Consider the following 17,642-nt stretch of genomic DNA (forward strand, 5'->3'; position numbering starts at 1 on the left):
TCGGGGGGGGGGGGGGGGTCTTGAGGGAGAGTCTGTAGGTCAGAACCTGCTGTATGCTTCAACAGGGAGGGTCTTATGATCCTATTGCGCAGTTCAATTTTTGAGCTCTTGGTATTTACCTTTGTTCAACTGGTAATATCAAGGAGGAAGGCTATCAGACGCAGGGTCTTCAAATTTGATCATGGCCAAAAGGGCTGTTTGTCAAGAGCTACTGCAGTGAATCTGTCCACCAAAAGAGATTCAATGTGCTCGTATTCCCCGAAGAAGTCTTTTGCTAGGTATGTTTTTAGGGGAGGGCTCTGCTTAACCCACTCGCCGGACTAGGTGGATGACCACCAGCGAATCCTGGATATCGTATGTTTTTTTTGGGTGGTATTAAAAGATTTTTTCCGGAGAGTGACAGCATTGGTTGGCTCTGTGGTTGTTTACGAGATGGAAACCATTCACTAAAAAAATTCTCTCAACAACCGTGTCTTCACGACAGAAACAACACGGTTTTTGGCCCTCCCTGGTTGGCTGCAATTTTCGCATCTATTTGGCGATTCGTTTCACATCCCGTATGCTCCCTCCCTGTCACGAAACCAGTCAGCAGGTGGATGTAAGCATTTTCGAATGGTCTAGGATATGTGTTGCCCAGACTCTTGTGTGTGTGTGTGTGTGTGTGTGTGTGTTTATTTAACGCCCGGTTAGTCCACGTGCCTTATGGTCACGTGATCTAGTAGAGTCCGCGTCGAACTATAGGGCGGGTAGAGCTGCGCCCGTAGGCGACTACCTATCTAGTAGCTATCTTACAAATGAGGCAAAAGGGTTGCGTATTGCTGCACCGGCAGAGCCCATGGGTCGGTTGCCATAGAGCAGAGGTTTTGAGAGGTTTTAGGTTTGTGGGAGGGAGGTAGGGGAGGCGGATAGGAAGGAAGGCAAGGAAGGGAAGAAAGGGGAGGAGAGAGAGGAAGGAGGAGGAGGTGGTGAGGAAGACGGGGGCAGGACAGAGGAGAGGATGGACTGTGGGATCTGATCTGGAGGTGCGCGACGGCGCATTGGACAGATATTCTGATAGAAGGCTGTTTCTCTTAGCCAGTTATTGAAATCTAGGGCCCCACGCGAGGTTGCCAGTGTCTCGCGAAGATTGTAGATAGGCCGGCGCCGCTTTGCTGCTTTTCTTGCAAGAGTGCAATAGTAGAAATGTTCTGGGGTTTTGCTATGTCCGCACCGGCAGTAGCACTCTGCATCTTCATGCTTAAGGCGGCTGTGGTAGGCTGCAAAGTCTCCATGACCTGATCGGGCGGCATAGAGCTTTCTTAATGTGAAGCGTGAAAGTTTTGCCTCTGTTGAGGCTCTCTTTAGTGGGATCTCCAGCTCCATATAGCGTTTGGGCCGATTTTTGGCCCAGTAGTTCTCAAAGGCCCGTGTGGTTTGTTCCATAGTGTGCCGCTTTATATAAGCTAGAGTGCCTATGCTGTCGGGTTGAGGTACCATGCTTGCACTTGCTGCCTGCGCTGCGGCTGCTTTGGCTTCAAGATCTGCCTTTTCATTACCAGCCACGCCTGCGTGGCCTGGGACCCATCTAATGACCACCCTGCTCTGGGTGGCCAATGGGAGCCTATCCCTGCTCTGCCAGGCCTTTATGGCTTTCAGAAACTGCGCGAAGACCTGCTGGCTAGAGGTGTTTGGCACGGATCCAAGGGCTCGTGCTACCTCCAAATTATCTAGGCAAATGTAGACGTTGCTGGCAAACTTCGCCTGAGGTGAGGTGGTGGCTTCCTTTAGGCCCTGCAGGGCTGCCATTGCCTCTGCATCAAAGACCTCTGCTTTATCCATTGGCAGGTTTCCTGTGGAGATTAGACGGTGTTCGCTACCCCAGCATATAGCCCATCCTGCACCAGTCGCGCGCTGAGGGCGCTCTATCTGTGAACCATCGGTGAAGACCACCAGATCCAGGGGATTGCGTTGTTGTAGCCAGCTCTTAAAGTCTTGTGCTGCCTGTTCCTTTGTGCGGCCTGCCACATACCCAATCTGCAGATCTTCTTTCCTGGGAAATCTCATCCAAGGGGGCGTGAGTAGAGGGTCATATGCTTCTATCCCACCAGCATGACTGGACGCTCTAGACAGACGTGTGGTATAGGGCTTGGTGGTAGCTACTTTATTAGAGCGCCTCACTAGCGGGTGCCTCTTGTCAAGCTTTTTGATTCTTACTGCAAATACAGCACGCCGGTTGTCTAGTGTCTCTTTCATTGGCATGATTCCTAGCTCACGGTGTAGAGCTGAAATGGGTGTGGTCTTGTAGACTGGCAGTGCCCCTCGCAAAGCATCTCTAAGGGCTAGATCTAGCTTTCTGACTAGGCAATCCATTCGATTGGAGATTTCCTTTCCCTTCTCCATTCGTGTGGCTCCAGGCCACCAGGCCTCTGCTCCATAGCAGAGCACAGAGAGCACACAGGCCTGAATGGATTGTCTAAGCAGTTGTACTGGGGCGCCTCTTGCCGTGTTGCTTAGTGCCCGTATGCCATTAGACACCTGTCGTGCCTTAGCCGCCATGGTCTCCACGTGTTTCTTGAAGCTCAGTTTTCTATCTAGCCAGATTCCTAGATATCTTATGGAGCTTTTCACTGCATTTGCTGTAATAGAGTGAGTGCCAGATGTTGTTTCAAGGTCAATTGAGGGGTTTGAAAGGATTCTGCGCCGTGTGAAGTGTGCTATCTCAGTTTTGGCAAAATCAAATGTTAGCCCTTCTTTGCTGGCCCAATCATTTAGCAACTTGAAATCCTCCTGGAGAGTAACAACATTCCCTTCAAGGGTGGTTCCAGCACTAAGCAGTCCTAGGTCATCTGCGTAGCCTGAGCGTGCACGTCTTCTTTGTATAGTTCCTAGAAAGAACAGAGGCTGAATAAACAGCATGAATAGAATAGGTGAGACTGGCGAGCCTTGTGGAAGCCCTGCTGGGATATCAAAGAGCTCTCCCAGGAGTCCATCCAATCTGATCCTGCCTGTGCGTCCTGTCATGAAGCTTTCCACCCATCTAATTAAATTTGGTGGCCAGCCTTGTTCTTGCAATCTCCGCAGCATCCTTCCTCTGAGTACAGCATCAAAAGCACCCTTGATGTCCAGAGTAAGAAGAGAGACTACTTTTCCATGGGCCCAGGCTTCCTCTATATCATGAACCATCGCTGCCACTAGGTCTGAGGCAGCCCGCCCAGGGAGGGCTCCAAAGTGCTGGGGGTGGACAATCTTCTCTTGTATAGCTGTCCAGGCCAGCCTACGGGCTACCAGGCGTTCCAGTCCCTTCCCCAACGTTGAGAGAAGGGCTATGAGCCTGTAGGATCGCGGGAGTGTTGGATCTCTGTTGACCTTAGGCAGCACAACCAGTGTGGCATCTCGAAAGGAGGTTGGGTGCCAGCCAACCCTAAGGCAGGCTCTGAACAGCCTTTCCACCGATACCTTAATATGTGGCCATGCCTTTCGTAGCACCTCTGTTGGCACTCCATCAGTTCCTGGAGTGGTATTACCCGTGTTCAGCAGAGAACTTTGTATCTCATGTGCTGAGGCAACAGGAAATGGTAATTTGACAGATGGTGGGTTGGACCAGCTAACTGGGATATCCTCTCTGCTTGCAGCCTTCTGTAAGAGCACCCGTTGCAGAAGGTCTCTTTTCTCTCTAGGGGTTGTTCGCGTTCGCCCAGTCTCTTCATCTACAAGAGGGGGGGAATGAAAGGAGCCAGTTGAATGGGCCCATTTGATCATCTTAAAGATATCTTTCCCCACTGAGGCCTCTGCTATCTTGCCTCGCCAGTATTCTCTCTTGGCTTTCCTGGTGATCCTGGCTACGTTGCTTTTTGCTTCTCGTAAAAAACTAGAGCCTAGGCGCTGTGCACGATGTAGTGTTGTCACTGCTTTCTGGCAGTCCTCATTCCACCATGGCTGACCTGTGCCTTGCCCGGTGCTCTTCTTGGTGGAACTTTCCAGGGAAGCTATTAGTGCATCTGTGATACCTTTAGCCAGGGCATCCAGCTGATCTGTATTGGGGTACTCTGGGATATCACATAGTTTGTCTAGTTTTGGCTTATAGGCCTCCAGCGTCTGGTTAAAGACCTTCTCATTCATGGTGTCGAGACGGAAAAAATGGGGTGGCCTGTCAGGCCTTGCGCCCTGTGGAAGGCTGATTTTGGTGAGAAGAGTCTGGTGGTCAGAGGAAGTGTAAAGGGATCTGTCCACCTGTGTGTCCACTCCTTTGATAACTAATTCCGGGGTGGCCCAGGCCAGGTCTATCATGTTATGCCCACGTGTGGGGGTGTCTGGGTCCATGGTGAGAGTAAAGTTGAAATCCATGGTCCATTGCAGGAATGGTTCCGCCCACATGCTTGGAGGCACTCCTGGTTGCCACACGGGGTGCTTCATATTGAGGTCGCCAGCAAGGAGCAACGGGAGTGCTGGGACAGACCAGGAGAGAAGACAGCCCACACCTTGTCCAGGATCCTCTGCGCCTGGGGGTGCATTGTATATGTTGACTGTCTGAAGCTGTAGACCCCAGGCCTGTATGTGCAGCATGTGGATGTCCCGGTTTTCTGCCCAGGGGCCTGGGACTGCATGAGCATGGATTTGTGGGTGTTTACGCACATAGGTGAGGACCCGTGGCTTCCTGTCCCACTTTTCAATTGGGGCAAAGCAGTTGAATGCTGGATGCTTTTTGGAGATGCGTTGGCTTAAGTTCCTGTGAATCCAGGGTTCCTGTATGAGAAGGATGTCAGTCTTTCTTTCAAACGCTAGATTGAGGGCCGTCTCGTGTGCTGGGCCCCCTTTTCCTACGTTGACTTGCATAATCTGCAGGAATTGCGGGGACCTAGAGTTCTTCTTCATTGAGTAGCTGAAAGGAGGGTGTTGTTGCATGAGGTGACATGTTGGGTGTTGCATTAGGTGTTGGGTTGGACACCATGCCTAATGCTGTGCCTGATGCTGTGCTCAATGCTGTGCTTGGTGCTGTGTTTGATGTCAGCGTGAGGTTAGATCTACACTCAGTAGAGTCATTCAACCTCAGGTCTGCTGATGGACCTCAACCACCGCATTTGCTGTTACTTGCCTTGGCCAAGTATGCCTTACTCTGTGCATTGCAGATATCCCTCAGCTGGTTTCTTGAGTGCCTTTGAACAGTCCCATTCTTTATCCCTGGTCTGGCGGGGCAGGATGGATCATCCGCGGCATGTGGTCCAAGACAGTTAGTGCAGTGATTGGGGCATCCACATGCTTCATTCTTCTTATGACAGGATGGATTTCCTTTCACATGGTTCTTAGAACTGCATTTTTTGCAGTGAGGGACGCGGAGGCAGTATCTCTCTTGATGAAATCCCCAGCATTTGCTGCATTGTTGTATTTTGATCTTAGGTGCCTTTCTGATCACTGGTCTTTGATATCCATATAGTTCCACTTTTGATGGCAGGTTTACTGCTGTCTCTTGTGAAAAGTGTAATATAAGGGTGACTGTTGGGTTTCCAGGGTGTATTTTTGCCCAGCGACTCTGGACAGGCTTGATTCTGGTTTGGAGTGTGAATTCTTCTGTCATGGATTCTGCTGAGAGACGCAGAGTTCCACCATCATAGTCACTAATCTCCATGGGCAGCCCAGGAATCAGGCAGGTGATCCAATGTTCTTCCTTCTCTATCTGAGCATTGGTGAGAGTGGCTGCTAAAACATTCTTTTGGGCTAGCAGGGCCTCCATGTCTTGCAAGCTTCTAGGAATGATGGCAATGCCTGTGGGGATGGCTTGAACTGCTGTGATGGCTGCTGCCAAAGGCCCCGGGAGTTCAGCCTTCAGCTTTCTAAGAGTAGCAATTGGGCTTGCTTTGCGAGCTAGATGATCTGAAGGCAGGCGCGCGAGGATTCGTGGTGTTTTTCCTTCTCTGGGGTTATTCCTAAGCAGGGGTTTCTGCAGTACAGTTGCTGGTGTTTTTGTTGCATTGGTGCTGTCTGCAGCTGTCTTTGCATAGGTAGGAGCACTTGCATCATTTGCACCAGTGGAGCCAGCAGGCTTGATTGTGGTGGACTGCTTAGCTGTTTCTAGACTTCCATTGTACCAGTCCTTGACTAACGCCTTCACGGCGGCTCCAAGGGCCAGTGCCCTTGATAGGCCTTTTGCCTTCATGATATCTAGGTCTTCTTCAATCCGATCAAGCATATTTGCAGCAGCTAGTGCTTCTGCATGGGATTTCTGTGCCTCAGCCTCGTGGGCGGCTAGGAGATCGCTAGCCATCGGGCCACGTAGGTTGAGACGTATTGGTGCGACATTTCTGCTCTTTGAGCTGCCTGCTGGTGTAGGGGAGCTTGGAGGCTCCATGTCATTCAGTTCACATGTGCGGCGGGCGATTGGGGTGAGGAGATGGGGTCTCTTGGGTGGACGGCGTATGGGGGAGCAGATGCGCGTCAAGGCTCGGGACGCGTTCGGTGGTGTTGGGGGGCTGGGCGCGCTGGCAGCGCTGCGTCGGCACGCCATCAGGCTTGCTGCCTGAGGGGATGGGAGAGAGCTTATAGGGATGTGATCAGGATTGATTAAGATGTTTGACTGATGAGAATGTCGTTGCCCAGACTCTTGTGAAAATAGTCCGAGTTAGGTGGTTTACCTAGGTAGTCCAGATAGTCATATGACGTAGGGTATTGTTAAGAATTTCGTTTTGAGGCGTGCAGTTCCTCCTTGCTTCACTTAGAGATATACATAGGTTGCAAGATAGCCAATAAATATGCTGGTGGTTGTTGGGGAACGTTCTGAACCGATATCTAAGAACAAGGTTTAGGGGAGGAAGCAATGACAGAGAATTATTTACGACCCCGAACCCAAGGAACACAAGATCACATATAACATCTCCTTCTCCTCATTAGCGATTGAGAAATCCCTTTCGCAGATGCACAAGGGCATTTGATATCTGCTCAATATATGAGCTTTGCTGTGGTTGCTGAATTGGCAGATATAACTATGGATTAGTATCTTCACTAGTTTTGTGGATAACAAACGGTGGGGGAATTGGAATACTAGGTTGGTAGCTACTTGGGACCATTAGTCTCCGGCAACCATAGATGAGGTAGAAAGAGGCAAAACTCACTGCCCAGTATTCATGTCATTACAGAGTTGTGGACATTCACAGCTGTGTTCTCCATATGAGTATCACTTGGAAGGTTGAAGTTAGGAAGCTAGTGGGGTTTAACTAAGGAAACATCTTCCTCGCGTGTAATTCACTCAGCATCCAATTAGCCCACGTAGCTCAATGGTCAGAGCGTGCGGCTTTTATCGACCTAAACTCTAGGCGCAACCGCAAGGCTGCGAGTTCGACCCTCGCCGTGGGCTGCTATTTTCACCTCCATTTTTCCTCTTTTCCATTTCTTTTCCCATTTGGGTCAACGTTTGATGCCATTTTCTTTTTTTAAATTGCGATTGAAATTGTCTATCATAGACAATATTTCACCAAAATCTTCAAAAACTCCCATCCGAGGACCTAATCACCACGTGATACAGATTTTACAGATTTTATAATCAGCATTGGCGATCGAAAATTTACGGTATCCATCACCATCCAACGATCAAATATGGATAGAAATTCAAACAGCTACTTTCAGGATGTAGAAACGTGCGGGACACTATGTTGTTGAGGCTGCTGATTTCTCCCACATGGAAACCCACCTTTTCACACTCAGCAGCAATTATTCGTTCCAGAACTCCTACACTGCAAGCAATCCAAAACATAAATCCTCAACCCCGAAGCGACCTCATCTGCTCCCGCTTCAAGCGCCTAACCACAAGCCACCCCTATTATGAGATCCAGAATCCCTCTCGGGGCCGGCGCTCCCTCAGCACGGGAGTTGTTCCGGCGGTGCTTGTGCCCCCATTGGTCTTTGTGGGATTGGCTTTGACGCTGTGGTTCTACAAATGCTTGATGATGGTGGTTTTTCAGAATAAAATCATATATATGCCTTCGATCCCGCCATTTTCTCGGAGTGAGAAGATTGAAGATTATGAGATGGGGTGTCGACCTGTGCATTGGGAGGAAAAACATATTTGCTCGTTAGATGGGACGAAGATTGCCCTTTGCATTGGGAGCTTGTCAAGGCGAAAAGAACCCGGGTTCTTGTTAAATGGACAGAGCAGAAATGGCAGAGGGAGGAAACATGTAGTTGTGATGTATTTTCAGGGGCAAGATATTCCGTTCACACTTTCCAGGAATAAATATATATAAGATCCTTAAAACTAACAGTCCCATAAAGAAATGCTTCCTCTCTCCCACCACGACTCCCGTTCCTATCCGAGCCACTTAAATCCCTCTATAATAAAACTGGAAGTCAGACCCAGTTCACCATCGTTGCCCTGTCTTATCGAGGATATTGGACATCACGCGGTCGAGCATCGCAGAGGGGAATAGAGCAGGACGCTCTGGCTGCGTTGCGGTGGGTTCAGAACACATATGTTCTGGACGGTGAACACACCCGTCTGGTAATTTGGGGCCAGAGCATAGGTGCCGGTGTTGCCACCGGCCTATTAATGCAAAATCTATCAAGCAGGGCCACCAATCCCGTGAGGGTAAATGGCGTCATTCTTGAGACGCCCTTTGTGAACACTCGACGCATGTTGGAAGCCCTCTACCCGCAGAAATGGCTCCCGTATCGCTATTTGTGGCCGTTTCTACGTAGTTGGTGGGATTCGGAAGTGGCATTGAAGGCTGTTGCTAAAACTAAGCCTGGGAGGGATCTTCCGTTTCTTATCATCTCTGCAGCTAAAGATGAGATTGTTCCCTCTGAGCAGGCGGATATGTTGGAACAATTGGCATTAGAGCTTGGCCTTGATGTAAGCCGTCAGATAGTTTCTGGGGCCTTGCATACGGAGGCAACAATTAAGTCTGAGGGCCAAGAAGCTATTGTTCGCTTTCTACTGAAAGTTGGAAATTCTATCTGAATGCTTGCATAAATATGGAGCGCTTACCTTATATGCAGTGGTAAGTTTGCATTACAAACAGGGAGTCAAGCTAAATCCCTCAAGATTCTCTATCGACTTCGTATGATTTTGTTTTAGACCTCTCTCTCATTTCTCCATTTGTTACCTCTGAGTATGCAGATGACTCTACCTGGTTCGTTCTCTAATCCTTGAATGCAAAGGGGGGCCAAATTTCAAGTCGGCCTCGGCTTGATCTACGTGATAGCTTCCAGCTACGAGGACTATCTTATATCGCGATCACGATTTCTGAGTGTTATTGAATCTCGACACACACACACACACACACACACACACACACACACACACACACATTTCCAAGTTGTCGCAGTGCACTCGTATACTTCATTCAGCATAAATTCAGGTGTTATGTTCCAAGATGCTTAAACCCTCTAGGCACTTCACAGGGTCACCAACTTTCTCCTCCCTCCTAAAGCAAGACAGAAAATATGGAATTACCACTCCTGCACATCCTCGACTCCTTCAACCTCCCTATTTCCACTATTCAGCTTGAACAAGGTAATAGTGCACCACCCAGCCTATCGTTATCTTGGTCAGGGCAATAGTATTCTCCTCCCGCGCACCTACTGATCTTAAAAAGGATCCAGGGCGCCGCAGAAACAGAGCATGCCGCCAAAATTCAGCATCAGTTCCATAAGCTCCAGATGAACAAAAAAGGGATGGGAAAACACTGGAATCAGGTTGCGGAGCCCTTAGTCGCAATCGCAACTGCTACTTTTTCTGGTGCTTGGAATACTTTTAGCTATGATATACCCTAGAAATATGTTGCAAAGAATACATGGAACGCTGCATGGGTTATCCGTTGGAAGCCGGAACCGGAAGCGGGTCGATGGGAAGAGATTCTTCTTGCATCGAGTGCGCTTCATAGGGATCTACGAGAACGATTTGGTGGAGTAAAGTGTCTTGAGGCACCTCCTTTTCATGCGGCATCAGCAGCGGAAGCATAGATGGGCGACGGGGGATCGAGTTGTGGGAAATGGATACATCCGATTTTGGTATTTGATAGAAATAGTAACTGTATGGGGTTACGATGGTGAAGCTAGCATTATGGTGGAACCCTATCAGTGTCTATTCCTCAAGCTTTTATCATTGCGCAAACCCATTGAGATGCCGAGCAAGACACAGCTGGTCTATGGAAACTTGGCGGGGAATGTGAGAATGTTCTTTTTACAGGTCAAGATGATGAGAAGGCGGAAGAAGGAGAAAAATACCTGGCATTAGCGACTTATCGCTCTACTTTCGGCCCGTGGAATTCGCAGAGGCAACCATAGGTGCTGATAGGCTGTTGTGGTATGTTGCGGGTGAGGAGCTTATTAGGCTGATTGGCGTAGGCAGATATCGATTACGGATGCTGGTGAGAGCGTTAACTTTTCGTATCGTGGCTACGAGTGAGGGGCTGAAGGAGACTGGAGTTGATGATGATGGGGAGCGTGAGAGTTTTGAGAAGGCGGTTGGTGCAGTTAAGGGGTTGATGGAGGGATGAGAATATGGACGTACCCACGTAATACCCAGCGGACCTTTTGGATGAGGTTTTGGGTGGTTTTCAAAGGGAGTTCGATATTACAACTTACTGTGTCTCCCAGCAGAGAGCTTTGGATAAATGCAATATACAAAAATGCTTTCTACTCACTTCGCATTTCAGCCCCATCTGTCATCATGATACCATGAGAAGAATGAGAATTTACGAGCCACAGCATATATATATTATATTGGGGTCTGATGAAGATCATAAATTGGCTCGGGTCTAAATCACAATCCAACTTGTTTCGGCAGCGCAAATGTTGTCAAAGGAGGGGTGTCATTGCAGTCGCCGAGGAGATATGATACCTAGTCATCCTTCGATCAGGCCCCACATTGCTTCCTCCACTCACCCCTCTTGCTCTCAAACATCCACCATCTTGAAATCCTTTAAAGAGATTTTTTATTTTTTTTTATTTTTATTTTTATTTTTATTTTTTAAATTTAGCAAAACTGCTGGATTTCGACAGGATGGGGGATTTGAAAATAAGTCAGGTATGTATTGTTTTTCCCATAGGATATTTCACTAAAACCTACCTGGTAAAGGGAAAACATATTCCAAAGGGATATAATATTATATCGCGAAAAAAATATCACCAGCACCATTGCTCTAGCAATCAAAATGATGCGTTTGACACCCCCTTCAGCTTTATATCTACCCCATCAAGTCCCTCCGTGGCACTCCGATCTCTCACTCCCGCATAACCCGCCACGGCCTTGCCTACGACCGCCGCTTCATGCTTCTCAAGGTAGAGCATGATAAAACCTTGAGGAACATGCAAATCAGCAAATTCAACGAGATGTCTCTGTTCAGGACAGACGTCTTATTTCCCAGGAAGTCTGCTGAAGGGGCCACTACTGAGGAAGGTAAAATTGTGGTCAAGTATCAAGCTCCTGTTGGGCATCCTGATCGGGATGTTGTCAAGGAATTGGAGATTCCCCTCGAGCCCGCAGATGTCGAGGGGCTGAGGATTGTGGAGGTGGATATGTATTCAAGCGCGTGCAAGGCTTACGATATGGGCAAAGAGTATTCCAACTGGTTCTCTGGGTGTTTTGGGTACGAGGTCATCCTGCTGTATTTGGGTGAGAATCGGAGATTGGTTCTGGGGGATCTCCCGCCAAATGCCGCAGCAAAGGGGAGGACTACAGCTGAATCTCAATCTCCATCAAATAAACGAGGCGGTTGGATGTCCAGCATCACAGAAGCTTTACCATTTTTTGACTACGACACTTCATCTTCTACTGGAAACAGCGGCGATGACGACGAATGGATCACCTTTGCAGATATAGCAGCCTACCTCATCGTTTCAGAAACGTCCCTTCAAGATGTATCTAGTCGCCTCCCAGAATGTGAGGCGATGGACATCTCTAAATTCCGTGCAAACATCGTCCTCTCCGGAGCGGCGGAGCCGTACGAAGAGGACTTTTGGGGAGAAGTCACAGTCAAAGACGATATAAAATTTACCCTAACATCAAATTGCGCGAGGTGTCGGAGTATCAATGTCGACTATAACACGGGAGCACAAGGCATCGGTGAGTCGGGAGCCGTGCTGAAGAAATTGATGAAGGATAGAAGGGTCGATAAGGGCTCTAAACAGCGCCCCGTCTTCGGGAGATACGGGTTTATCGATAAGGCTTCCGGGGGTGCGTATATAAAAGTTGGTGATGAGGCGGTTGTGTCAACAAGGAATAAAAAGCACACAGTTTTTTGTAAGTCTAAGTGCCATCTGTCCTTTCTCTGAGGCTTGCAATATGGGCCAGAATGAAGACTAACACAATTGCCTAGACTGGCCAAAACTGACGAGCTGATTTATTTCCGGAGTCTTGTATGACTGCTGTTGTTGACCCATGAAGCTAATGTGCGTCTAAATAATCCAAGCAAAGGCGGAAAAGACCATACGTTTTCTGCTTGCTCAGCGAGGGTTTTCTCTCTGTATGTTCTCTTTAACCTCAAAAATTCTCCTTCAATGGAGGATAGTCTGTTTCTTCAGCAGGCTTCATCTGCTGTTGGAATTAGGGATCAGTTGGCCGGTTGCTTCCTTTGGTGGTCTCCAGTAACATTGGAATCTCCCCCTTTCCCCCGAAACCAAACTTATAACCTCCACCAGCATTGGGGTATGGAGACGAGTATCCTGTCTGTTGGTCTTGTTTTTTTCAAATTCTATAGGCCACCACGATACCCAGCTATAAATTTCCTCAATAAAATCAAACCCAATGTTCGTGGGTACAGAATTGGAAAGTAATTAAAGTTGCAGGTCTGGCTCTTCATAGCAGACAAGATTTGGAAAAAGCATTGTGTGTATCTAAGCATGAATGCACAGCTATTGGATACGGAAGTCAGATATTCAGCCTGTTTGACCGTCCATGCCAGCGCTGCAGCATCTCAGGGGATTTCAGTTGATATGAATGGATACAGGATACTTTGTAGTTAGCATATTCCATCTGTAGTTGATAGATAGATCGATCTACAATAACCTTAAGAACAGATAATCTCAGTAGAAGAAGTTTTGTCCTACGTATGAAGACATTACTAACTCCCATTCTCAGAGAATCCCAAAATAACCTCCGAATTCCCACCTATTCTCACCATGAAATCAGTCCCGAATCGCCAATCCCCTAAAAGAAAACAGAGAAAGCAAATCTCCGTAGATAGAATTTCCAATATAACCTATATTTCCAAAATAAATAAATAAATAAACAAACAAACAAAACAAATAAACAAATAAACAAATAAATAAATAATCCAGCCTGCCCTACACGTGCTCATCTACTTTCATAGGGAGGCATATAAATGTCACCACTAACCTCTCCCACCAAACAAGCAACCCATGAATCCTGCAGCTCCATCTGTCTTCCAACTCCTGCAAGTATGACTTGACAACTCTGCATGCGCCCATTACCCGGCCATTGCCGGATGGATCCAAGATAATAGAGATGCACTTGCGGGGCTTTGCGGGGCTTGCGGGGTCCCACCCCACATGTTCTAAAGGATAAGGTGGACCCTGGGGGAGTGACGTTGCAGTTGACATATATTGGGTGGATCGGTATCGCGATTACGCTATTTGAGAGCAGGGGACCATCAGGGTTATTCGGCTAGATGGGAATAGGGTGGGGAGGGTAGGAGATTAGGATCGTCCCGACTGGTTTTATTTTTTCTTCTCGTTTCTTTTAGTTTTATTCTATTTTTTCTAGCGTTAGCTAGCATGTTTACGTGAAGACTATGTGCTCAATTCGTGTGCAAATTGGAATGTTCGTGCGGAAACATAAGAAATAGTTCATTCGAGAGCAGATATGTTGAGCTGCAGGAACCTTTACGTGAGAGGCGGAGACGAGGCTGTTCGGGGGGGTCAATATTTAAATAATCGAGTGGAGGCCTTCAAATTGATAAGTCTATATTAAGAAATATTTACCTACACGATGGCTCAATTGGGGGAGAAAAGGTTACAAGCAGTTAAGCGGGGACTGAGAGTGGGGTACATGCTATGCTCCCAGATTGAAGGAAAATGATGAAGATTAAAGTGGGGACAAAATAAAATTACTGACGGAATGGACACCCCAAAGTGATATCAATATTTTCCACACGGACACAAACAGGGAGGAAGGCGTACGTAGGTGAAGGGAGGCACGGGCGATTTGAAAGCGTTCAAGGCATTTCTCTGTAACATTTCGTTTCATTTGTACAACACAGAGGGAGAGGAAGAGTAAGAGGAGGGGTGATGAATACAGAAAACTCGTCACGCCTCCTCATCCGACCACGGCAAACTGAATGTCCCCACCCACTCCTCAACTTCCTGCCTCAACTGCAAAATCTCAGGAATCCCTTCGCCCTCTCCAAGATACTCCAGAAACGCCTTAACGCTACCAGGATTCTTGCGTTTTTTAGCCTCTGCATTAGCCTTGGCAGCTTTATCCAGCTTCTGCGTAATCGTCACAGCTCTATCAACTATGTCTGCAACACGAACAAAGTCCTCTGGTAGAAACCCGCGCGAAGTCATCGCAGGCGTCCCAATCCGTAATCCACCAGGCTTCATGGCGGACTTGTCACCTGGCACCGTGTTCTTATTACTTGCCACGGCGCACAGTTCGAGCACACGCTCAACACGCGCTCCGTCGACGCCACGGTTCTTCAAATCTACGAGGACGAGATGGTTATCTGTTCCACCAGAGACAATGTTGTAGCCCAGTCCGCCGCTGTTGGTCGGTTTTCCGAGCCGGTCAGCAAGAGCCTTGGCGTTCTCTAGCACGTTTTGTTGGTATGTTTTGAATTCAGGTGTTGTGGCTTGTAGGAGAGCTACAGAGAGGGCTGTGATGGTGTGGTTATGCGGTCCACCTTGATGGCCTGGGAAAACAGAGGCGTTGATGGGCCCTTCTAGGTCATACATTTCTGGGTTGCCTTTGGAGTCAGTACGGCGGACGCCCTTACGGAAGAATATCATGGCACCACGGGGTCCCCGGAGGGTTTTGTGTGTCGTTGTTGTGACAACATCAGAGTATGTGAAGGGGGATGGGATTACGCCTGCAGCGACTAGGCCAGATATATGAGCCATGTCAGTGAGAAGATATGCTCCCACGCTATCAGCAATCTGTCGCATGCGTGAATAGTCAATGAGTCTGCTATATGCTGAAGTGCCCGCAATGAGAAGCTTCGGTCTATATAGAAGGGCCAGCTCTGCGAGTTTGTCATAGTCAATGAGACCGGTTGATTCGTCTAGCCGGTATGGTAGGGTCTCGAAATATTTTGATACCGCAGATATCTTCTTCGTCGGGGTCTGATATCCATGGGAAAGGTGCCCACCGTGTGGGAGATCCAAACCCATGATACGATCGTGAGTATTGAGGAGTGCGGAGTATGCGTAGAGGTTTGCAGGAGAGCCAGAAAGAGCTACATGTACAAAGCGCATCAGAATATGATTTAAGACAGTTAGCAGTCGGGAAAGCTGACTGACGTTGTACGTTGACACCCCACTCGTCCTCTTTGAGACCGAATGCTTTTAGTGCACGTTGCTGGCACAATATCTCAGCCTGGTCGATAAACTGGTTACCTCCATAATATCTTGCTCCGGGGTATCCCTCCGAATATTTATCTGAAAAGACAGGGTTAGGTTCACACGTATATATGATGTGGGATGGGGACTGAAAAATAGGGCGTACGAACTTTGCATAACGCTGCCCAAGGCATCGAGAACGGCTTGCGATGTGAAGTTCTCAGATGGGATCAGGTTGATGAAGTGTTTCTGGCGGTTTTTCTCCTATTTGGAATATTCAGTATAAATAAGAGACATCGAGTTGGAAAGATTTACGAACCTGCTGGAGGATCTTGTAAATACTGGGATCTGCCTCCTGGAGGTGCTCAGATAAGATCTAAATTCGACGTTGATAAACTTGCGTAAGTACTGTACGAAAGTGTATGCAATGGAAGCGGAACTGAACAGAGTGAAAAAAGAGAACATATACCTTCTGATGCCCATCAGGGTGAGCAGAAGAAGTGCTTCTGCAAAGAATTGGCACAATTGGATGGCTCGCCCAGCATCTAGGGAAGATAACTAGATGATGCGGTCTGGTGGAGTTCCCTACCACAGGCAGTAGCCGGGCTGCGGCCCGTCTCGAGCAGATGTTGAGCGACATTGGGAGCCCAAGACACAATCAGAGACACAATCAGCAGCCACGGAGATGAACTGGGCTCTGCCAACACACACGAGCAGAAACTAATAAACAATTGATGATGCTCGTTGCTCCCTGCTCGCTATTTCCTATACAAATTCTATGACCGTCGTTGGACCCGGCGGAGTGGATGAGCAGAGAATAGCAGCGCCACGTGATGTCGGCTGGCAGAGGTGTGCTTATGTAAGATAAATGTTGACTGTTAACTAGTTATAGTTAACCAACTAGTTATAAGTTAGTTATAACTAGTTAAACTAACTAGTATAGTTAACTAACTAGCTAGTTACTTGCATTACTATAATCATGTGCCTATATATATAGAGAGTTAGATTCTATTTGCTAGATTCATCATGATAATATTGATTTTCATGAGATTATAAAGCTCTAATTAAAAAAGCTGCAAATTATATTGTTATTATATATTCATGTATGATTTATACTTATTTAGTTACTATAATACTTTGAATTTATAGTTAATCTCAGATTGATAGAATTGCTGATTTATTAAATAATATAAATCTTTTATAAAATATTAGATTTAATAAATATCAATATAAGATAGTGAAATTTTTATTATTAAATTATAAAGAAAATACATCAATATCAAATAAAAAAGTTGACACCTCAATTGAAAATGATGACATATTGAATAATGTAAGTAATCATGATATTTTAATAAAAAACTTATAGTTATAAATTTGAAGATATATAGTTTTAATAATAAGTTAATTAAATGAAAACTATTAGAAATAAGTTTTCTATTAAAAAAATTTAATATAAATCTGATGAATTATGTTAATTAAAAAGAAAAAATATATTTACTATAATAAAAATTAAGTGTAAATTCAGAGCTAAATTAAAACATAATAAAATTAAATTAATATTATATTAAATAAGAATCAAAAGCATTTTAATAAAAATACTAATATTTATTCACTTTTTATATTTGTATATAATTAATAATTAATATAAGTTCATAATATATTAAATGTATTTATAAATTAATTATATAGAAGAAACTTAAAAGTGAAAAACATATTTATATAGTTAAAAAATTATATTTAATTTAATAGAGAGAAATTAATAAATAAATAACTAATTTTAAAATCTTTAATATATAATTTTTAGCTTAAATAAAAATAATTTATGTAAAATAGACTTATAGATAGTTTGATTAATAATTTAAAAATAATGATCAGATATTAAGATAAATCAGTTAATATATCTATATGATTTTTAAAAATTATTTTATAAGATTAAAGTTATCTTCTATGAGATTTGAACTTTAGCTTTAATTTTTTATGTTAAGTACTATCTAGTAGCTATTTTAACTATTTAATCATTTAAAAAAAAGATAACTTTATAACTATATATAATTTGCAATTATTTTATAAATTAAATTTTATGTTATTTTATTATAGATTTTTTAATTATTTACTTTATAATTTAGTATAAAAAATAACCTTACTGAAAGATCTATAGT

At 45.7% G+C, this 17,642-nt stretch overlaps 3 protein-coding genes and 1 non-coding gene across 4 annotated transcripts; 3 read left to right on the plus strand and 1 right to left on the minus strand.

The window, feature by feature from the left end:
- Nucleotides 1-7,230: 7,230 nt before the first annotated feature.
- PADG_11906 lies at nt 7,231-7,324 on the plus strand. The gene has a single exon. It is a non-coding gene; the product is annotated as a tRNA-Lys (tRNA).
- Nucleotides 7,325-7,616: 292 nt separating this feature from the next.
- PADG_05275 (uncharacterized protein) lies at nt 7,617-8,923 on the plus strand (the record flags this gene model as incomplete). The annotated part of the gene is made up of 2 exons (XM_010762366.1): nt 7,617-8,155; nt 8,239-8,923. 2 exons carry the CDS (start codon nt 7,617-7,619, stop codon nt 8,921-8,923), a joined length of 1,224 nt encoding a protein of 407 aa, XP_010760668.1.
- A 978-nt stretch (nt 8,924-9,901) lies between these two features.
- PADG_05276 (uncharacterized protein) lies at nt 9,902-12,307 on the plus strand (the record flags this gene model as incomplete). Its single annotated transcript, XM_010762367.1, has 4 exons — nt 9,902-10,140; nt 10,202-10,430; nt 11,146-12,208; nt 12,285-12,307. 4 exons carry the CDS (start codon nt 9,902-9,904, stop codon nt 12,305-12,307), a joined length of 1,554 nt encoding a protein of 517 aa, XP_010760669.1.
- Nucleotides 12,308-14,232: 1,925 nt separating this feature from the next.
- PADG_05277 (uncharacterized protein) lies at nt 14,233-16,123 on the minus strand (the record flags this gene model as incomplete). Its single annotated transcript, XM_010762642.1, has 5 exons — nt 14,233-15,380; nt 15,445-15,582; nt 15,654-15,747; nt 15,803-15,859; nt 15,953-16,123. The coding sequence occupies 5 exons, from the start codon at nt 16,121-16,123 to the stop codon at nt 14,233-14,235; spliced, it is 1,608 nt and encodes a 535-aa protein (XP_010760944.1).
- Nucleotides 16,124-17,642: the final 1,519 nt, after the last annotated feature.

Source organism: Paracoccidioides brasiliensis, assembly GCF_000150735.1.
Source record: "Paracoccidioides brasiliensis Pb18 unplaced genomic scaffold supercont2.6, whole genome shotgun sequence".
Lineage (NCBI taxonomy): Eukaryota > Fungi > Ascomycota > Eurotiomycetes > Onygenales > Ajellomycetaceae > Paracoccidioides > Paracoccidioides brasiliensis.